General features: G+C 38.8%; 3 protein-coding genes across 5 annotated transcripts in view; 1 reads left to right on the top strand and 2 right to left on the bottom strand.

Annotated features, from left to right (window-relative positions):
• Positions 1-762: 762 nt before the first annotated feature.
• On the bottom strand, positions 763-6,743 carry LOC139962547 (p53 and DNA damage-regulated protein 1-like). The gene is made up of 5 exons (XM_071962647.1): positions 6,545-6,743; positions 5,206-5,305; positions 3,931-4,008; positions 3,716-3,796; positions 763-1,378 (listed from the first exon to the last, which is right to left on the bottom strand). The coding sequence occupies exons 1-5, from the start codon at positions 6,626-6,628 to the stop codon at positions 1,308-1,310; spliced, it is 414 nt and encodes a 137-aa protein (XP_071818748.1). The 5' UTR covers positions 6,629-6,743; the 3' UTR covers positions 763-1,307.
• A 4,521-nt stretch (positions 6,744-11,264) lies between these two features.
• Positions 11,265-16,877, top strand: LOC139962154 (proteasome subunit alpha type-7-like). The gene is made up of 6 exons (XM_071962101.1): positions 11,265-11,480; positions 12,594-12,720; positions 13,543-13,667; positions 14,278-14,400; positions 14,886-15,068; positions 15,353-16,877. The coding sequence occupies exons 1-6, from the start codon at positions 11,379-11,381 to the stop codon at positions 15,455-15,457; spliced, it is 765 nt and encodes a 254-aa protein (XP_071818202.1). The 5' UTR covers positions 11,265-11,378; the 3' UTR covers positions 15,458-16,877.
• Positions 16,690-23,513, bottom strand: part of LOC139962128 (dihydroorotate dehydrogenase (quinone), mitochondrial-like) — a 23,390-nt gene continuing 16,566 nt past the window's right edge. For all 3 annotated transcript variants that reach the window (XM_071962066.1, XM_071962058.1, XM_071962049.1), the window contains 3 exons: positions 22,948-23,101; positions 19,620-19,779; positions 16,690-18,953 (listed from right to left, as the gene is read on the bottom strand). In XM_071962066.1, coding sequence (XP_071818167.1) covers positions 18,902-18,953; positions 19,620-19,779; positions 22,948-23,101 — 366 coding nt within the window. In that variant the 3' untranslated portion in view covers positions 16,690-18,901. The remainder of the gene's footprint in view (positions 18,954-19,619; positions 19,780-22,947; positions 23,102-23,513) is intronic.

Genomic DNA, 23,513 nt, shown 5'->3' with positions numbered 1-23,513 from the left:
ATTAAAATATTGAAAGTAGAATTGGAACAAAGTGATGATTAACTCCATGGAGAGAGTGCAGAAGAGGGGGGGGGGGCGGAGAGGGGGGATTTGGGATTCATGATCACTTGGTCATCCATACTGTATGTGTTTTTCATCTTAATGATTTTGCGAATTTGTAATGATCAAAGATTCTTGACTTGTGGTTTCCCCTCTAAAGTCAGTAAAAGCAACCAGCCTTCTGGCGTGCTAATTTTGTTTCACATATTTAGATGATGACAGGTTACAATTTTGGTAAAGAAAGAATCATGCAATCAGGATAAAATTATATGATGATGGTAGCAGCTAACGGTATGAGTCAAAATGACAAATACCAGGATATGAGAAGATGCATGGCTTGAAAACCATCCCATCATATCAACGTTGGTCTGTGAATGTAGCGGTGCTCCTTAAATCATTAACATACCAGTTTACATCCATAATGCATACATTTACAAGCATTGTTGTTCGATGTAGTTTGCTGGTTTAGATCTGAATGGGGTAATCTAATGGTGCCATACACAATATGATCTTGTCTAATTTAATTTCCACATATTTTTCCCAACAAGACTGACTCCATGATTCCCAGTTTTCTCTGAACTCTTTTGGTTCCGAGGCAAGTAGATTAAAAATAAATATGACTTTTGTTACAGTGTAGAGCACGTTATACTGTCAGCTGGTTCAGGCCGTAACCTAAATGGGGGCAGTATTACGAAAAACAGTATTTCAAGAGAATCGAATTTCAGTGTACAGAGGTGAGTGCACAATGCTATTTCAAAATGTATTCACATGGTTTCGATGCCAAAGTGTTGGAAGGATTACACCAATTAAAACTGTGCTCTTCAATTGACATTGTTTTGATAGCAGCATAATCTTCTTTATACTCTACAAACAAAGAAGTTACCATACTTATGTCCTTCCTTTCTTTAGGTGCGGAGGAATACATTGCCAGTCACGGGTTGGCCGACCTGTTCTAGGATCATCTTATTTAGACCACAACCAAATACTTTAGATGAAAAAGCTCTTCTTCCTATGATGTAGTTTTTGTAATCTTATTTGCAAGGAGCATGCATCTGTCCTGACAAGTTCAAACTGATACTTTCTCTAATGTCAGCAGTTCTTCTATTTTCATCCATGATCAAAAGGAACCAACCATTGTATCATGGGAATGTTGGATTTATCATCAAAGGTTTCACACAGACATTAAGCATTTGCTAACCATCAAGAATCTAGATCCTCCTGGACAGCATTGTTAACTTCTGTTGCCATGATTACAGTAAGCATGTTCGTCATCTGTGAATGGCCATGGCTTCTTCTTTGGTTAAACTTTTCAGATCAAATCCTTTCGCTTCGGGTAAACCTGGTAAAAGAATGATCACAGAGAGATTCATGCACATGAATTTAGATATTAGATAAATCACTAGTTATTATATACCACACTTGATGTACCCTTTCTTCTGTTACATGTTCCTTCAGAAAAAATTAGTTGGGTGCAGTTGATGTACCCTTTTTTCTGTTACATGTTCCTTCAGAAAAATTAGTTGGGTGCAGTTGATGTACCCTTTTATCTGTTACATGATCCTTCAGCTATTAGCTGGGTGCAGTTTATGAACCCTTTTATCTGGTACATGTTCCTTTAGCTATTTGCTGGGTGCAGTTGATGTACCCTTTCATCTGTTACATGTTCATTTAGCTATTAGCTGGGTGCAGTTGATGTACCCTTTTATCAGTTACATGTTCCTTCAGCTATTAGCTTGGTGCGTTGATGTACCCTTTCATATGTTATATGTTCCTTTAGCTATTAACAGGGTGCCGTTACTGCCATATGTACCCTTTCATCTGTTACATGTTCCTTCAGCTATTAGCAGGGTGGGGTATGTACCCTTTCATCTGTTACATGTTCCTTTAGCTATTAGCTGGGTGCACTTGAAGTGTCCGTTCAGTTATTGCACTTAATCTGCCTAATGCACATGATACAATTTTAATCAGTTAAGTTAAAGAATATATGGATAATGCAAAGCCTCACAGTGTTGGGCAACACTTAATGACTTACATCTATTTTTACCTAACAGGTCAAAATGAAACAAAAATCTGAAACAACTGAAACCTTTAGTTGACTTAGTTGCAATTGGACAAGAAAAGAACTAAATTAACACTAACATTAATTTATAAACCTGCCAAATCACACCTTGGCTGGGTGAGTAGAATGCTGATTTCATCTTAATGACTTTTATAGCCAAAGGTCACTTCCATTTTCTATTCCTTGAAATTCATTCAACCAGACTTCTTGAAATATCTGACATTTTACCACTGGAGTATGAGTGTGTGATAACCCATTACTCATGATGCCTGTCAATATTGTTGCTACATCATCAATCACCTATTTGGTGACACTGGTATCATCAATTATGCATTTAGTCACACTTCCATGTTTTCAAAGCCTGGTGAAAGTCAATACATCTTAAGCTCTGTTCAAGCTCAGATGTGTTAACATTCCTAATATCCTATACTGAACAGAAGTTATCAAAGGCTTGAAGAAACCCAAAATGTTCATAGGACAAGACAATAACTGCTCCAGACTCCAAAATCTGTGGATGTTTCAAGAGCTGCTATTTTATTCATTTTAAACATGAATACAAAACGACCTTGCACACTTTTGTCATGTGCATAAAGTTTGCATGCTTCGGCAAGTTATGAAATGTTATTCATTCATACTTAGTAAAGATTCCTAAATCCTATTGGTCCATTCAGGTCAGCTGACCGTGGTTAATCCTGTGAGTAACGCACGGTAAAATTACGGGGCATCACTTTAATAAATCTTTGGTTATATGTAACCAAAAATGTTTTGTTTTATGATTTTCCCCCCACACAAATGGTAGTGTATGAATGAACGGGGTTAATCAATGGTCTAGCGTGCGTTACTCACATGATTAATGCACTCCGGGTATTAATGCTATCGCTGGATGCACTCGGCTCCGCCCTCGTGCATCGCTTGCATTATCCCCCAATCGTGCATTAATCCTGTGAGTAACGCACGCTAGACCGTTGATTAACCCCTTATTCATATAACTACACTGACAACTTTAACATGTACAGTAGCTTTATTTTACACAAGTCAGAATATGTAGTATTGTTCTCTGTCCTTTGTCTCGTACTTTAAAGGGTGTGAAGACTCGCGCACAAAGAAACGTCTCATGCCGGTAATCGGACCTAGTTTCGAATGAGGTGTAACAGAAGTGTTAGACTCCACCATCGATCCCAGAAAATACACACACAGCTTGCTACTGTCGGTAATTAGACACTAGTGTACAGTCAATACATGCAGCTACAGTCAATACCCACAACACAGTGTACATAGCAGCGTGGACATCTCAGGTCTAGATAAAAGATAACAAAGTATCACCTTTCATTACTGTCTGCATTTTGTAGCGACGTCAAGAAGAAAACGTCATTTGCAAGCAACGGAAATTTAACTTTTTAGAGGGCGGCACGCAGTTTGGGGCGAGTCTTCAATGCCTTTAAAGGCATTTCATCTGTCAAGGTTCAAGAATACCAAAGTCTGTGGTAAAGTCAATGTAACACCTGATTATGGGATGTGACTCTCATGAACGTATCTGAGGATGGTACCAGCTACAATCTACCCAAACTGTTACCAGATCGACTGAATTTGCCAACCAATCTTAAACAATATACTGACCTTCCAGTTCTCTCAGTCGTGACACTTTAGGTCGAAGTTCATTGTGTAGTTTATCAATTTCTTGATCGAGACTGTTTTGATCTGAAATTTAGAATGAGAGTCAAAACATGTCATCGATTCTACTAGTGAAACATTTAACAATATAATGCTGACTGCTTTAGATTTAATATTTAAATCAAAACTCTATTGGCAACTTAGAAATGCATGCAACTTACCTTCCTGAAGCATGTCTTGTGTTTTTGACTGAGGAAGTTTCATAAATGTGTTTCCAAAGCACACCCACTCCTTTTGATCTGCAAGAGTGTCAAAATAATGAGGAAGAAACTTAACAAAGGTAATCTTATGGATGAAAGACTATTTAGGGAAAATGGTGCTACCTAAAGATTATAACAATATAGATGAAGTCCTACAGTAAGTGCCACAACCTTAACAAGGTTTTCAATGAAATTATTTTGAATTGCCCGGGTAATTTTATACTAGACTCACATGAAGGGCATATCTGTGATTTATGGAACGCGGAAAGGGTCAACATGAGGCGCCGTCCACTCAGAAATGGTCGTTCGCTCAGAAACCGTCCACTTAGAGATCCCCGCTCAAATACATTTTGAAATTGCTGTTTAACGTGAGGCGCCGTCCACTTAGAGATGGCCAATGATACACAGACCGTCTAATCAGAGATTGCTGTGCAAACATAGCAAACTTTTCGGGAACCGTCCATTCAGATATGGTCATGAGTGGACGGCGCCTCACGTTGACCCTTTCCGCGTTCCATAGTGATTTGTCTTGCTGTATATCAAGCCCTGACTACCACGTACATCACTTAAAATATCAAACATATGCCAAAAGCATACATTCCTCTTTTTCTTTCTAATTGCTAGATCATATTTACTGATAACAACAACTCACAATTGCATACACTAACTGTTACCACAACTTTGTCAAGATTAAATGAATACTGCATAAGTTGTGCTGAAAGACTGAACTTAGGCAACTACAATTTATGGAAATAAAATGGAATGCTAACCTGTCTTGTTTTACTGTCAATGACTGAAAATACTTGACTTTGAAGGATGAGTTCAATGACCCAATTAACTGTTCTCTCTTCACATACTTGAACTGTTAGACAAGGTCTACAGTTACTTTTTCCTACACATTTTTGTGTGCATATATATAAAGCAAGCACTACTGTACATGTTTATAGTTACAGTACGTTTTCCAGCAGCACACAGTATATTATGCTCCATCACAAGAAGAGATCCTTTATCACATTGCAAGAACAGCTCTCAGAGTATAACTTTGATAATGTGTAACTACTGTACCTATGAGCTAGGAAATACTTCACAAACATGTTTGAGTCACATCACCTTTAATCTAGAATTCAGTGACTCTGGTGATATGACTGCAGCAAGTCTCAACACACTTAAATAAGGGTTTCTTATTAATCTACAAACAGCAGAAACTCATTAAATATGATATATATGACTTCTTACTTGTTTTCTTATCCCCTTCTTGTGTTGTTTTCTTCTTTTTGTTCTGTAGAGCTCGAATTGCCTCTCTGTTTTGATTCCTCTTCTTGTCCAAATCCACAATCTATTGAAGAAAAGATGAAAATAGTTTTATTGCTTCCAGTCATATTCTTTAATAAAATAAGAATAAGCAATTTGTGTCAGAAAGAGCACAGAATATATAAAAGGCTAGATTGGAATTCTAACCAGTTAATACAGGTTGTAGAAGTCCTATGCTCTAAAACTGATTCATAAGATAGTAAAGCTTGGAATCCCTGAGTTAACCATTTATATTTTTGGGCTTAGAGACTGCTCTTTGCATACTTATTTGTATTGTAATTTGTAACATGGGACCATACCCAATTCCATTAGAGAAAACACTGAAAACAACATGGAAAAGATGTACAGTACCGTGAAATTTGCCAGAACTTTTGATGTTTGAACAACATATCAGGCCAGATACTTAGAACGCTTAACAGTCAAAATGTCCCTTTACCAAAACGTCCCTGTACCAAAACGTCCCTGCTTTGTTCCCGTTGGTCAAAGCGTCCTCGTAAGTCAAAATGTCCCCGTCTATCACATTCATTCAGTTGTGAATATATATATAAATTAGTAAGTTATAATTTGGCTTAGTTATCGGCATGCAAGTTGGATTACAGACGCTAAATAAATCATGAAGGACTATATCGTTTAACTATATTTGGTATGAAAAAGGTATACGCTATACTGTATGTTTTTCAGTGAATAAACGAATTAAGGAAAACAAAAAATAGTATACAAGAGGAATTAAAGAAGAACATCCACACTTGCATTCCAACTGATTATAAAAGCGGGGACGTTTTGACTCACGGGGACGTTTTGACTGCGGGGACGTTTTGGTCTTAAAAAAGCGGGGACGTTTTGGTAAAGGGATGTTTTGACTGGATACCCTTAGAACATACTGTAGCCCTTCCAAAACTTATGTAGTTATTATGTTTGGAACCAGGGACATGGATGAAGAGTTACCTCTCAGTAGTTTCACATTCCCTGGATTATTTTGTCCAGGAATGACTAGACATGTGCCCTAACTATATTTAGTAAGCCTGGATGGGGCTACTGCATTTAGTGTTACCCATATTGGCCTCAGAAATTTGTATAGCTCTGACATGGGGACAATCATCTGTTCCGATTGCCTGGATTCTTATGTACAAAGGCCTAATCTTTAGGCTATACAGTAGAGTATCATAACTTGTGAACGACAGAGAGGCAAGGTTAGGCCTCATAGTGTTGTTGCGTATGTGGGTCAAATTTTCGGGTTACCTGACATAAACCCTCAATAGCAAACCTGTTGTTTCACAGTTAAGACCTCTTCAGCGAGCTCCTCCAATTCAGTGAGATGATTCAAAACGAACTGCGTGTCACGAGACATGTTGTCCTTTTCAAGTCGAATTTAATATTTTGATAGTAGCACTAGCAACTAACAATCTGTTTAAGATTTTTCGCAACAGTGTAACATGTAAACATGCTTGTGAGGAACATATTGAGCAGAGCAGACGACGTCATGATGATTTCAAAACGTAGCCAAAAGTCACATAAGATTTAAAGCTAGAAACCGAAAAAGGTAACAGAGAAACGATGGGCAGATAAGAAAATCATTACCTACTCGGGAGAGATGGCGCTATCTTAATAACTTGGTTCATCTTTTTGTCATCGAATATATATTTACAGGCACTACACTGCTACAGTTGCCCACTTGAGACGATCCATTGTATCTTTTACTGAATCATATCACACTCCAGCACCATGGACACGTCCCCCACATTTCGATGGGTGGGGAAAACAATATCAAATGTCCCCCCCACACATTTGGAAAAAAGAGTAATTGTCGCGTCTCTATTTGGTTAAGACTTACACATCTCAGGATTCATATCATCGAATATCACCCAATGTTGCTGAATGGAGAATTCCACCCAGATCTCGTGAGTTGGTACCCTGAGCTCTCCGACAATCTTAAGCTTAGTCTGCCTTTCTTCCGAGGCCAGTTCCAGTTGTTGTCGGTTGGAGGGTATCGACAAATATTCAAGCTGATGAATCAAGCGGTACGGGCTATGTTTGGTGAAGTCGAAGCTCTCTTGTGGTTGCTCCTCGTCTCCTCCGCCAGTTCGACGGAAGCCGAGAGATCTTTTAGTGCTTTGAGGCGTTTGAAGACATGGCTACGGAGCACCAGGACTCAACAGAGGCTGAACCATGTGAGGGTGTGCTGTATTCACCGCGAACGTCTAGCCCAGTTGAAGCCTGAGGAGTTAGCAGAGAAGTTCGTATGTTCCTCGGATTACAGACGCCGCATCTTCGGGCGATTCCAGTTGAAAACTAGTGCGCTCCGTCAGTATCATAAGAGACAGCACTTCATAGCTAGAGCCAAAGCTTGTACATAGTGGTTGTTTACAGGCGCGGCGGAACGGGAAAATTATTGGGGGGGCTAATGTGTAGAGACTATCAAAGCCTCTGTATATAAGGCTCTGGAGACTATCTAAGCGGAGCGCCACCATCGGTTGGCGCGGAGCGTACAAGAAAATTTTGGGTTTTTAAAACCTCCAGATGGCCGGAAACGGCACTTCCCGAGTGTTTTATGCTGCGAATACCTAGCCCTAAAATATGGGTCTCAAGCCTGCAATTTTTTTCAGATTGCACGTAAAAATCTGTAAAAACATTGTAATTTGTATATTCGATGGTGTTTCAAGAGGGTGGCTATTACTCGTAGTGTACTCGCAAAGACGTTTTTGAGTGTAGTAAATTACTACCAATTAAATGCAATAATTAAATAAATGTCTTAAGAAATAACAGAAAGCATTTCTTAATGTCAACAAATGGGGTAATTCCAAAACCATGTGCAGTTGCCAACAAATTTCTATGAACCAAGCACTGTGACGAATGCATGTACCCCCAGCATTTACTAAAATTATTACACCTATATAGTATACGTGTGCATCGGACAGATCAACAAGTATGCATTGAAAAATGAGCAGATGCACGTTTCGGAGCCTTGGTAAATATTGGGGGGGCTTATCATGCATTTGCCCCCTCAACTTTTTCATTGGGGGGGCTGAGCCCCCCCAAGCCCCCCCGGTTCCGCCGCCACTGGTTGTTTAGTTGTAGATGGTGTTTCAAAGACTGTGCCCGTTCCCTAATATCGGGGAAATGAAATAGGGAGCATATTCCGTGGCAGCGCATCCCATGTTACCTTGTTGATGAGTGATATCGGAGTTTAATCCACAGTGAGAACACTGGGTACACGCAGGGACGTCACTAGAGGGGGTGTGGGAGTGTCTCACCCCAAACTTGGTCAAACTGACGATAGTTGGAAAATTGGAGTGCGACGGTCGGAATTTCCGACTGTCGCACTCTAGTTTATCTAGGCCTATTCATTTATTCCTGTGATTGTGCATGACCTAAAAATTGAAAAATGTCGTTCAAAATTTACCTTTAATCTGTCATATTTACCACGTTTTCCTTGCCACTTTGAGAAATTGTATCTCGCGATTTTTATACTCCACCGTACAAAACTTCGTATGATTTTGAATACTCCAATTAAAAGATTGCCTAATAGAACTACCGTCAAAGGCGTCGGAGCCAATTTGATTGGGGGGGGGGGGGGGGGTAATAACGACTTGGCCGAAAAACATAACCAAATTTTTCGCGCGCTTCGCGCGCGTTCCACGTGTTAATTCATATCATATAGACATGCATCGGTTTTTACATCGCATGCAAATAGCATACAATCATTTCCGTCTTATTACCCTTCCATATAGGTTAGAATTATATGAAAGTCGTTCCATTATAATGGTAATAATAATATCATAAGTTTAACTACTGAAAAACACATTGCAAATTATCTTTCTTTCAGTAGGTGCCCGAAAATTTATCAGCATTTTGCCCGAAATTTTACAAAAATATCTGGTTGGGTGGGGTGGGGGAAATTTGTGAAATGAGTGCCAGTGGGTACAAATGTATCGAAAAAAAGTTCTAAACAGTCGCGAAAGATTGGGTGTCTGACTGACACTGACCGTATCGTTGACAAGTAGCTCGAGGGTGGGTGGGGGTACAAAGCAGCAGTCGGAATTTTCTGGCTTAAACCCATCCAGTTGGATTTTCAGCCACTACCCCCCCCCCTCAATCATCAGGCCTTAGCTACGTTCCTCGGTACACGGTGGTTACATAGTACGCTCCGACCAGAATTCACCCGATTACCAGGTGCAGATCCACCTAGCAACCGAGGTAACTTGCGTGAGGACTCCAACGAACAACCACTGATTTATTTGGATGCCTTCATCACTTTAGCCACCACTCACATGGGACCTATTCTAAGTCTGACGATAAAATTTATTCACAGATTGTTAGTTGTCATGGGTTCGAACAATTGAGGGGTATTTTATCCTAAAACATAGGGCAAAATGGGGCTGGGGTTCCAGTTCGCCGCATCATTTGTCAACTTGCACTGGGTTCTAATGTTCATGTCAATTGGAATCACTATAATAAAAGAAATAATCCACCAAAAATGAAGGTCGCATGAACTTTATTGCAGATTTCCTGAGTGACGAATTTGTAATTTTCACCCGATATCACGCAACTAGATGGCTGCTATCCAGCCTGGCAAGTGCCATCTCCAGCGATCTGGCAGGTATTGAAATCTGAAATTTTCTTGCTACGCTGCGCGCCAACCGATGGTGGCGCTCCGCTTAGATAGTACTTACGGCCGGAATACTCGAATCGATTACGTCCCCCCACGTTTCAAATCGGATTGACGCCCCTTTTCAGCACTCATATGCATTGCTGCTTTGAAGAACAACTCCGGGCAAAAGTAAAAGTGTTACTGAAATGCAATATTACATTGACATTAAATATGCTTTATTATATAAAGGATTTGTTCTGTTAGATTGTTGAATATGATTTAGTTATTAAAGTTGTCGTAGATAAGAGTTGATCACGATGGATATATGTTATAAGTGCCTGTCTATTTTGCCAGATGAAAATACCGTCAACTAAGGCATAGGCATTTAGATGATATAGTACGGTAGCAAGTAGTAATTAGTTGAGTCTCGTCTATCCGACATGCTCAGTGATTAACCTCCGCCACGTATCACGACTTTGCGCAAGGTTTATTGCTTCCTCGAAGTTGTTAATGTTAACGTCCTTAAATTGCGACTTTATTTTTCCAAGCAAGGTAGTCACGGGCCTTCCTAATGGTTTAGCAGTATATCTCAATGCAGTGGCGTAGGAAGGTACTTTTGAGTGGGGGGGGGGGGGCTGAAGACTGATGGCCGGCCTGGAAAAGGGGTCTCCTCCCCTTTGGATTTTTTTTGCATTTCCAGGTGGTCTCAGATGCAATTTGGTGCAATATAGCACACTTCAACACCCACTCCATTTTGTAAATAATTTTGCATTTTCACCTGGCCTTAGATGCAATTTGGTGCTCCAAATGAGATTTTTTTCATTTGGAAATGAAAAAGGGTTTTCTGACTTGCAAAGCGGGGGGGGGGGGGGGGAGGGGGGTTCGGAATGATACTTCCGCCCCCCATATTTTTCACTGGGGGGCTGGCGCCCCACAGCCCCCCGGTTCCTACGCCCTTGACTCCATGCTTCTCTTAAAGTAACCTTTGCCGGAGCGTTCTCCTGGAGTCTTACTACATGACCGAAAAATCTCAATCTTCAATGTGCGACTATGGATGACCAAGGTGTTTGGTTGGTTTCATTGTAGAGCTCATCGTTTGATACCAATTGTTATTGGTCCACCTAATGTTGAGAATATTACGAAGTAGTCTCCTTTGAAAAGTGCCAATTTTGCGATCAAGATCCTTCGTTGTGCCTCACAGTTCGCAATTGTACAAAATTGGATGATATGCTTCTTATTTATCACCCAAAGTTATTACGTATTTCCGAGTAGCGCCATCGTTATGATGTTACTCCGCTTTTTCTGCAAGTTAGCCACACAGTAACATAGAAATCTAAGATGAGCTTTCTCTGTGGTTTTCAAAATCGCCATATCACTGCACGCGACGTATTGTCCACTGAACCACAACAGCATTTCGCTTAGCTGGGTCTTGTGCCATAGAAACCCGAACATTGAAATAATCTCTGTCTATATTTCTAAGAGTAGGAAGAGTACATTTAAACGATTCAAGATGAGTGACCGATATGATAGAGCTATAACTGTTTTCTCGCCTGATGGCCATTTGTTTCAAGTTGAATATGCACAAGAAGCTGTCAAGAAAGGTTCCACTGCCGTAAGTCATAGTATACGATACGTATCCTAACAATGAACCTCGGCGTAAGTTAAGCTAGGCCTAGGCTAACCTAACTAGGCCTACAGTAAGTGCATCAATGAAGTACTGGACTTACAAGTCATCAGTCCCCTCAGCTGAAAAATATCACTCGAAGTACAAAGTGGCCATAGGTTTACAGTAGTATCTCCCATGAATGTACTTGACAGTAACATGAGTTTTACTATTGTTCTTCTAGCCCAAGTTACAATTGCATGTCAAACAAGTCATGATCAATACTGTTCTAATTTCTGTTCACTCTTGAAATATTGGAACTTTGATGCCAAACTGGTTTAACTAGCCTTTGAGTGATTGTTAGAATGTTGCATGTTATACAGAACAGGTTGAATGTACAAAACTGTGTAAAACACATATTGTCAGCAAAACCTACATGCATGTTGGCAGTCTGTTTTCATTGTGGTTGGGCCTAGCCTAAATGGAATACCAAAAGGCTGCATATTATCAGGTACAGTACACAATAATATGAAAATAATTAAACATATAACCTTGTTTATATCTTCCAGCACAGTATGGTCCAGGGAATATTTAGGGTTAAAATTTATGCAGCAGTTTTGATGGCTGTGTACATAATAAAACTACTAATACTATGTATACATCATTGCACTTACAGCAAGTAGACCATTTTGCATAGCTTTTGCGATGTGGTACGAGATAAATTATTCCCTATGTCCATATTCAAGTCAGCTCATTGGCATTTTGTGTATGCACCAAGATGGTCACCAAGCAAGTACTATGATTCTCTTCAGTTTATCAGTTGTTTTAACTTTTACATTAAATGAAATCATGAACCTGTGACAGCTCTGAGCAATACCTTGACATCAGTCATATGTCAGTTAAACATCCAGTAATAATGTATGCAGATACATCTTCCAGAACTACATCATCTGATGCTCGCCTATTGGTGTTCCATAATTTACAGCTGTTCAATGACTAAGACTTAATCTAACGCAAAGTATGCCACAGTAATTCCACCCCACCAAAACATAAACTGTTTTGACAATACACTATGGAAGAATATCAATGTGTTGAGGTCTGGCTCACTTATTCATCTTACAGGTCGGCGTGAGAGGACAAGACATTGTGGTGTTAGGAGTGGAGAAGAAATCCGTCGCAAAGCTGCAAGAAGAAAGAACTGTACGCAAGATATGCCTGCTAGATGATCATGTATGCATGGCCTTTGCAGGTATGATATCATCTGGTTACCAACCCTTTAGAATTTAGACCTACGTTAGCTTAACTTAGCCAACCATCTATTTTGCTATTCGGTCTGAATGTGATTGGGTTGTACCTAAAGGAACACGCTAAAAGGAACACACTCCTTTGTTATAAAGGTTTGTTTGAGTTTGTATCAAAAGATGAAACATAATCCCTATTGTCGGTCAGTGCTGTACACGTCAGAAATGGCATTTAAAAATTAAGTTTGTTTAGATCTACCCAAAACAGCTGCTCTCAGTAACATAAAACATCAAGTTTATAAATTTCCCGCCGTCCAATAATTATAAAAACAGATATTTAGTGTGTTTTTAGTGTGTTGAAATGCAAGCAGAAAAACCAACATTTCACTTACAGTTGTTTTCCAATCCCCATATTTCTGATGTTGTCAATTAAACGTCTCGTGCAATAATAGGCTGAGCAAGTTTATGAGCCTTCTTCCCCTACCCTACCCAACCTCTCCCCAACCTTACCATACCAAACTTTCTCCTACCCAACCCCTCTCCTACCCAACTCAGTCCTTCCGCTACCCAATCCTCCCGCTACCCAATCTTTCCGCTACCCAGCCCCTTCTACCCAATCCTTTCCCTATCCATGTCAACCTTTCCCCAACCCATGTCTGGTCTTCCCCTTCCCTTCCTACCCTTACCTTACCCTACCCAACCTCTCCCCTACCCATGTCAACTCTTCCTCTACTGACCTTCCCTAATCCTAGCCCTTCCCAACCCCCCTACCCATCCCCTGCCCAGCCTTTAAAGTATACCTTTTAAATATACATATCTATTTGCTGTAGGTCTTACTGCTGATGCTCGTATTTTGATTAACCGGGCCCGTGTAGAATGTCAAAGTCACAAACTAACGGTGGAAGATCCAGTCACAGTTGAATATATAACAAGGCATATGGCTCAGCTGAAGCAGGTGAGCAGTGTGATGATGACTTACTGTAACACCTGGACAATTGAGATTGTCCAAACAGGAAAAAAATAAAAGTTTCTTGAATGTAGTGTGCAATAATTGTAATTACGACTTGAAATGCAGTATTAGGAAAACTGTAACAAGGAACGGTGTAAATGTAACAGACTGTATGGAGAAAGATTATAAATACTATGTAATTGTAAGCATGAGAATAGTTAGATTTCAGAGCAGGATTCTCCAAATACACATGAGTATCAACACACAAACTGCCAAAAGCATTGGGCATCAGTTCTTCTACAAGTAAACCAGAGACTTGCGGATACATACCCTACACGTAAGCCAGTCTTATATGTGCAAATCCCAGATCCCCTACCTGTATGACATAAGACTGGAAATGTCACCTTTGATTTTGAATAAAGTGTACCTTAAGCACATGCTCAAGATTTACAGGCCACAACAGTTCATGACATCCACTGTGCGGATATCCTTTGCAGTATACTCACTCTTTGTGAAGAACCTAAATTTGACATCTATGGTATTAAGGGTCTGCTTGAAAAGATTTAAAGTTTTCAACCAGTTTAAAGAAAGAGCATTTTCTATTTTTCTTTATCAGAGATACACTCAGAGCAATGGTAGGAGACCATTTGGTTTGTCTACTCTAGTCATGGGGTTTGATTATGATGGTACCCCAAGACTTTACCAAACTGATCCAGCTGGAACGTACCATTCATGGAAGGTAAGATTAAAATCAAATACTATATTAGTTCAGTGAGAGATAACATTCGTTTTTTGAGAGGCAGACAACGTATGATGTGGTGCTGTTACGTCTCTCTTAAAAGTCTCCTTACAAGATGATTTAAAAGATGAATGGCTAAGGACAGAAGGATAACCAAACCCAACGTGTGAGTCTGTAACCCTTAGCAGTGGAGTAAATTACCAGTTTAGTTCAGTCTGGGTTGGTACAGTCCTGCATGGGGGGAAAAAAAAGGGAAATTCCCAAACAAAAGTGGTGAATTTCAGTTTCATTTGATTTCAACTTGACCAGCACAATTCTGCCCATATTTAATTAACAGCTGTGCAATGTTCACGTTTGTCAGTTCTGTCCCAAAGATAGGGCAATGCTTCAAGAGATGTTTGTATATTACTGTGCAATAGATCAGTGCTTTTATTTTGTTTGCTATTAACTCTAGAATGTTTTTAAATCTCTTAAACTTCAAATAGGCGAATGCAATAGGTCGGAGTGCAAAGTCCGTCAGGGAATTCCTGGAGGAACATTATTCAGAGGAAGTTTCAGCCTCTGAACATGAAACGGTCAAGTTGGCCGTGAAGGCTCTACTAGAAGTGGTGCAATCCGGTGCCAAGAACATCGAGATGGCAGTCATGAAGCGAGGAGAGCCATTAAAGGTAATCTGCTGCTTACTGTATGTGCTCTGAGAATCGTTATATATACGTATATGTACCCATATATATATATTGAAGTAACTACAGTTTGTAGCTGTATCAACAGATGATGAGGGGGTGGGGGTGAGTCTTACTGTCTTGTTTTGTCTTACTTAGTAGTATAAAGAAATAGTTATGACAGCAATGTTAGCTATGCCCATATGTATCTAGATGCTTAGTTACTGCCTTAAAATAATCTAGGTAATGAAACTAGGTTTCAAATTTGTTTTTATCTGTTACCTCTCCAGATGTTTGAATTGGAAGAAATTGAGAAGTTTGTCGCCGAAATTGAGAAAGAGAAAGAAGAGGAGGCTGAGAAGAAGAAACAGAAGAAAGCTGGAAAAGAGACATGATAAATGACAAAGTAAAATAGAAAATCAATTTTCATTATTTGCTAGTTTTGGATTTACTCAACATCTCTTTGCTGGACTCTTTATAGAGAGATGTGTGCAAAGATGAGCTCAAGACTAAAACTACAAGGAGGTTTGTAGTCTCCTACTTGATGGAGAGGAACTTTCCACAACATCCTAATTTTATAGACCGGAAGCCAGGCGAAACTCTCTATGGTTGGAGCGCTGGCATGGACCACTACCACTTACAGGAGTATATTGAAGCACATATTTAGTTAGGGGTGGAATTTTCACCCAACAGACCTTGGTAGATTAGCATGGTTAAAGGCATTGAAGACTCGCCCCAAACCGCGGGCGGCCATCTGAAAAAGTTAACTTTCTGTTTCTTGCAAGTGACCTTTTGTTTGTGTCGCTACAAAATGCAGACAGTAATGAAACGTGATACCTTGTTATCTTTAGCTGGACCTGAGATGTCCATCGCTGTATCGTATATACACTGTGCTGTGGGTATTGACCGCAGCTGTATGTACTGACTGTACACTAGTGTCTGATTACCAACGTTAGCAAGCTGTGTGTATTTTCTGGGATCGATGGTGGTGTCTAACATTTCTGTTACACCTGATTAGAAACTAGGTCAGATTACCGGCATTAGACGTTTCTTTTTGCGCGAGTCTTCACACCCTTTAACTTCAGGTTGAAATATATCCATATTCTCATATTCAAAGTTGCAGCATCTTTAAAACTTACTGGAGATATGTTATGATATGTTTTGCCATAAATGAGTTACTGAGACATTTGTACATTGGTGAGAATACAGGGATGTCTGTTAGAGAACCTTGAGACATGTAGCCGAGCACTCTGTGATTGGTGTGCCATTAATGATAGACCGACACAAAGTTCTGTTTCATATGTGTTTGATCCCAATTCAATATACTGCTCTAAACATAACTAAAATAATAACATTATGACCCTTGGGAAGTGAGGAAATAAAGGTCATGTTTGTTCTTTACTCTCTTCACAAGATTTGTCAGTTTCATGAAATTGATGAATTGATTTAGATTTACATTGAGTTTGTCATTGTAGTAGAAACTGAGCAACGTGTCACCACAATATGTATGGTTTTCACTCTGGAGATACTTTTCCTCAAGTTATCTCCAAAGCAAGGCATTTCACTTTATGTAATGCACCAGTTTGATGAGTGGTGACAGTTTCACCATTGCGAATGATTACGCATAATATCGTCTATTCATTGTTTCTAAGAGGGGCTCATCATGACCGAGAAAAGGGTCTCCAAAGTGTTGGAGTAAGTTTACACCTTTGTCTTGTTCTTGTATTCTGTTTATACTCCAGTGTGTACAACACATAGGTCCAAGTGGGCTACAACGTTTTTTTTTTTTTTCTCAATAAAAGTGATTCCAACGGACTAGTATTCTCCTGAGTCTGATTTCTTTCAGTTTGCGAATGTGTTGTACAACTTCATGAGACACATATACAGTATAACAAAGATTAGTTCTGTACAGCTGGTTTCAATTATGGTGTCTTTATCAGGGTTACAGGAGACTGAAATGGACAGAATGGACATTGTATTATATAACAATGGAACATAACAAGGCTTCTTGTGTTGGTCTAAGGTCTTGCTTAGAGTAACCCCACCACCCCCCCTTTGGTCTGAATGTCTGGCTTACAGTAATCCCCCCCCCCCCCCCCCAAAACACCCTTTATTTCTCTTGAGACAAAATAGTTCATTATATAGGTTCTCTTGTACATAAATGCATCTGTTCATTCATGGGAACATTACAAACATGATCTGATGATTTCCTCATTAAACGTAAGGTTTTCCCCAGATACTGCATACATCTTTTTCTTTCAACATTTTCTACTTGTATAGCAGTTGGCCATAAAAATTCTTTGCTGCCAGAGGATATTGTGGATCATAATTTCCACTGGTTAGCAACTTTACCAAATACAGAAGCAACCAAACAGAGTTAATGATAGGATGGCTAAATCAATTTCACACAATAGAACCTTGAAACATGACAACAAAAGCAGAACAGGTCCTCTTCATTTCTTGCCAAGCACCGTACAAGTCACAAATTATACCTCGGTAATGAAATACTACCAAATTTGAGCTTCCACCAATAAAAAGAAAGAAAGACACATTTAAAGTTCAGTAAATAAATTCTGAAGTTACCCTGTTGGTCATAATTGTTATTCGTTAAGATAGCTCACAAGATTAGGGTCATGAGCCCTTCAAACAGTAGAGACATGATAATCAGCTAATTTAAGCTTTCAATTACATAAACTAAATATCAAATTTACATTTATGGCAAAGAATTTATGATGATACCACAAAGATGTCTACTACTAGACATGGTGCAATAACACAAGAAATAATACTCTCTGTGGCATGATGGCTTAATGGAAGGATACGGAGATTGAGACAACTTGCCAATGAATACAGCATATGCGCTTGTAATGCACAAACCGTGAGGTATTTTAACCACCACATTAAAGATGGCGGTCTGTCTCATACAAAACCTGGTCTACCAACACCAATTATGACATGAGGAACCTATTAATAAATGCACCGATTCAGGTAGCTCTTCAGTAAGGTGACCGGACGTCCTGATTTCCAAGGACAGTTCCCTGCATTTCATGTGCAGTCCCCAGATTAGAACTGTCCCTGGAAATGTCCAAAGATTTTATGTACTGTCCAGGGAATATCTTCAGACTTGAAAAAAAGGCCAGGCCTAAATTTCAATTTGATATCTTTAGCCTCCTGTTCAGAGACAACTTGAACTTAATTAATTTGCGATGGTTTACTAACACAAACTTAAAATTCATTCATGGCTCACAGATAAAGGCAACCCAGATGTTTCAATCCTTTCATAGTCTGAAATTCACTTCAAAAGCATTCTGTTGCACTAAGTGAGGAATATAGAGACTTGGTGTATTAAACATGGGCTTATGCCCACTAAGAAAAATGACTGAAAATGCCAGCCCTCCTTTTTAACATACAGTGAAGGGTATTGACCAAGTCAACATGGAGGGGGGTTGGGGGGCGGGGTTCAATATCATGTCCCTGGATTTCCTGGAAAAAGTATGGGCACCTTACAACCAGCGGCATAACTGTATCAGTAAACCAAATAGCCCCCATGTAATCTTTAAGGCACATTGCTTATTCATCTTAATCCAGATGGACTACTTCTTTAATCTGCTCATGGGCCTACCATAAATAGTTCTCGAAGTTTGCTCACAATACCCACCAAAATAATGGGAATCACATTTCATGGATTGGGCTTGGTTGAACATTGGCAACGAAGCTATTGACAATGTTAAGGTGGTTCCATTACCAAACTAGCCAATCGAGTACATTAAACTCCAAGCTAGATCCTTCTCAGATGGTCAGATTATTCCTCTACATAGATCATTCACCACCTTTTTTCATCATCTATGGTCAGCACCAACAGCAGCCTCAACAGTCTCAAATCCTCCTGATCTGAAAAATAAGAGTAACATTTTTTAAATTTATTTAAAAAACAGCAACTCTCACAGAGAGCTTCCCAAACAGAGCTCTACCCAAGGAGATTACTTGGCAGAGATGTCAAATAAAAAGGAAATTCATTCTGACATGCTGAGACTGCATTAAAACATCCAAAATATCAGCGGAGAACCCTTGCCAGAGATTAGGAAAGCTATTGAGACTACCTTTCAGAGAATATGCACAGACTTGCAAATTTATATAATCATGCAATCATTGAAAACATGAACTGAATTTGAATTTATTGTCCACTATCGGAAATTTGGCTTACACAGGTCGTAAATGAAAAAAAGAAAAGAAAAAAGAAAAGCAATAGTATAAGTATCAATAGACTGCAATACACATACAGTAATACAAACATATATACAGCAAGTCCTACAAATAAGAAACTTATCTTCTCACTTGTGAATTAAATATATGGATAGATTTAGACCCATTGAGTATCTGTAGCGGGGCCTAAGTGTACGTGGTGGGCATAACCGCAGTCCAGAGCGGTTGTAATTGTAGTGTTCAAAGAAAGGGTGTGTTGGGTCTTGCATGATTTGTTGCAATTTATTGCAGACCCTCTCATGATACAAGCACTCTAACGAACTAATGTACATACATGCTGCAGTATAAACTTACTTTAGTTCATTGATTAGTTCTCGTTTGATCCTTGCTACTAATGGTGGTCCTTCATATGATAGGGCAGAGTAAAGCTGTACCAATGATGCCCCTGCTCGGATCTTCTCATATGCATCTCTCCCAGATTGAATTCCACCCACACCAATGATCGGAATATTGCCTGCAAGAAGATGTGAAAATTAATGGACCAAAACGTCTTCCCAAAAGCCAGCCTGTATAGTTTTTGCTAAAAGCATTTCAAAATCTTTCAAGTTTTGATCATAGTAAAATGAGGAAAAACATCTTTGTTCCAATATCTCTCTAATATTTTGCTCCCTTGGTAATATATAATACATATCTAACTGAAAGTGGCTTAGTTTCATTTTCGGATTTGCACATTTCAACTTCCAGATGATGGAAAACAAACTAACTTGAAATTGAATCACAGATCAGTTGATTGTAATTGGCATCATGAGTAACTACAGTGTGGCAATTATTGTTATCAAGACAAAAACAATTAGCAATGCATTTTGCACTGCATGCTTACATACTATTACAGGCATTGTACCAGTGGGTATGAAAGAAGTAAGGCAGATTGTAGCAGTATGGATATCATGCAACACATCCAATTTCTTGGATGAATGAGAACAAATAGTGGTGTTCTACCACTTTCTAATGAATCCACTGACTGTGCAAGTAATATACATGCAATCCCCTACCTCTCCCTTCCATCCACCTCCCCTCCCTGATGGTTTGAGTGGAGAGCATATTTTGGGTGTTAGTCTGTTTACCTTTTGTTAATTGATACATATCCCTGGTGGTTTGAGTGGAGAGCATATTTTTTGTGCTACAGTCTGTTTACTTTTTGTTATTTGATACATATCCCTGATGGTTTGAGTGGAGAGCATATTTTGTGTGTTAGTCTGTTTACCTTTTGTTAATTGATACATATTCCTGATGGTTTGAGTGGAGAGCATAATTTGTGTGTTAGTCTGTTTACCTTTTGTTAATTGATACATATCCCTGATGGTTTGAGTGGAAAGAATATTTTGTGTGTGAGTCTGTTTACCTTTTGTTAATAGATACATATCCCTGATGGTTTGAGTGGAGAGCATATTTTGTGTGTTAGTCTGTTTACCTTTTGTTAATTGATACATATTCCTGATGGTTTGAGTGGAGAGCATATTTTGTGTGTTAGTCTGTTTACCTTTTGTTAATTGATACATATTCCTGATGGTTTGAGTGAAGAGCATATTTTGTGTGTGAGTCTGTTTACCTTTTGTTAATTGATACATATTCCTGATGGTTTGAGTGGAGAGCATATTTTGTGTGTGAGTCTGTTTACCTTTTGTTAATTGATACATATTCCTGATGGTTTGAGTGGAGAGCATATTTTGGGTGTTAGTCTGTTTACCTTTTGTTAATTGATACATATCCCTGATGGTTTGAGTGGAGAGCATATTTTGTGTGTGAGTCTGTTTACCTTTTGTTAATTGATACATATTCCTGATGGTTTGAGTGGAGAGCATATTTTGGGTGTTAGTCTGTTTACCTTTTGTTAATTGATACATATCCCTGATGGTTTGAGTGGAGAGCATATTTTGGGTGTTAGTCTGTTTACCTTTTGTTAATTGATACATATCCCTGATGGTTTGAGTGGAAAGAATATTTTGTGCGTGAGTCTGTTTACCTTTTGTTAATAGATACATATCCCTGATGGTTTGAGTGGAGAGCATATTTTGTGCTACAGTCTGTTTACCTTTTGTTAATTGATACATATTCCTGATGGTTTGATTGGATAGCATATTTTGTGTGTGAGTCTGTTTACCTTTTGTTAATTGATACATATTCCTGATGGTTTGATTGGATAGCATATTTTGTGTGTGAGTCTGTTTACCTTTTGTTAATTGATACATATTCCTGATGGTTTGATTGGATAGCATATTTTGTGTGTGAGTCTGTTTACCTTTTGTTAATTGATACATATCCCTAGTGGTTTGAGTGGAGAGCATATTTTTTGTGCTACAGTCTGTTTACTTTTTGTTAATTGATACATATCCCTGATGGTTTGAGTGGAGAGCATATTTTGTGTGTTAGTCTGTTTACCTTTTGTTAATTGATACATATCCCTGATGGTTTGAGTGGAGAGCATATTTTGTGTGTTAGTCTGTTTACCTTTTGTTAATAGATACATATCCCTGATGGTTTGAGTGGAGAGCATATTTTGTGTGTTAGTCTGTTTACCTTTTGTTAATTGATACATATTCCTGATGGTTTGAGTGGAGAGCATATTTTGTGTGTGAGTCTGTTTACCTTTTGTTAATTGATACATATTCCTGATGGTTTGAGTGGAGAGCATATTTTGTGTGTGAGTCTGTTTACTTTTTGTTAATTGATACATATTCCTGATGGTTTAAGTGGAGAGCATATTTTGGGTGTTAGTCTGTTTACCTTTTGTTAATAGATACATATCCCTGATGGTTTGAGTGGAGAGCATATTTTGTGCTACAGTCTGTTTACCTTTTGTTAATTGATACATATTCCTGATGGTTTGAGTGGAGAGCATATTTTGTGTGTGAGTCTGTTTACCTTTTGTTAATTGATACATATTCCTGATGGTTTGAGTGGAGAGCATATTTTGTGTGTGAGTCTGTTTACCTTTTGTTAATTGATACATATTCCTGATGGTTTGAGTGGAGAGCATATTTTGGGTGTTAGTCTGTTTACCTTTTGTTAATTGATACATATCCCTGATGGTTTGAGTGGAGAGCATATTTTGTGTGTGAGTCTGTTTACCTTTTGTTAATTGATACATATTCCTGATGGTTTGAGTGGAGAGCATAATTTGTGTGTTAGTCTGTTTACCTTTTGTTAATTGATACATATCCCTGATGGTTTGAGTGGAAAGAATATTTTGTGTGTGAGTTTGTTTACCTTTTGTTAATAGATACATATCCCTGATGGTTTGAGTGGAGAGCATATTTTGTGCTACAGTCTGTTTACCTTTTGTTAATTGATACATATTCCTGATGGTTTGATTGGATAGCATATTTTGTGTGTGAGTCTGTTTACCTTTTGTTAATTGATACATATTCCTGATGGTTTGATTGGATAGCATATTTTGTGTGTGAGTCTGTTTACCTTTTGTTAATTGATACATATTCCTGATGGTTTGATTGGATAGCATATTTTGTGTGTGAGTCTGTTTACCTTTTGTTAATTGATACATATCCTTGATGGTTTGAGTGAAGAGCATATTTTGTGTGTTAGTCTGTTTACCTTTTGTTAATTGATACATATCCTTGATGGTTTGAGTGGAGAGCATATTTGTGTGCTACAGTCTGTTTACCTTTTGTTAATTGATACATATCCTTGATGGTTTGAGTGGAGAGCTCTTTTAAGGGTTGGCCACTCAGTCCTCCCGTCTCTTTCTTCTCAGGGCTCTTTAATGATGATGGACGAGATACTGTCGTGTTTGAGATTATCAAACCATCTACTTTTGCCTACATGGAAGAGAATAAGAAATTGTGGTTAACAAAACTCCATAGGCTAGCTGGGAGGGAATGGGAGAATGATATAAACATACAAAAAAAATGTTGAAGTATCTGATTGATACTTGTTAAATAGTGCCTGCAGTGACAGTAGTCGGGTTATCGACAGAATAGTGTCAAGCGACTGGCCAACTTTAATAAAGGCAGAGATGAGTTGTAACTTTGACCTTCAACAAAATGAAAGGGATAAACAATGCATGATGTGTAGAACACCATCATACCTCAGACAAATGCTTTTTAAATATGAGGTTGATGTTACAGATCTCCAAATAAATTGTTTTGCCACCTTTTTCAGCCATATTTCTTTGATATTGTGCCAAATGAAATATTGTTCATGAAACACGGAACAGCTAAAGCTAATTAC

Source organism: Apostichopus japonicus, chromosome 3, assembly GCF_037975245.1.
Source record: "Apostichopus japonicus isolate 1M-3 chromosome 3, ASM3797524v1, whole genome shotgun sequence".
NCBI lineage: Eukaryota > Metazoa > Echinodermata > Holothuroidea > Aspidochirotida > Stichopodidae > Apostichopus > Apostichopus japonicus.
The sequence above is the reverse complement of the archived record's forward strand: the minus strand, read 5'-3'. Positions and strand labels throughout refer to the sequence as shown.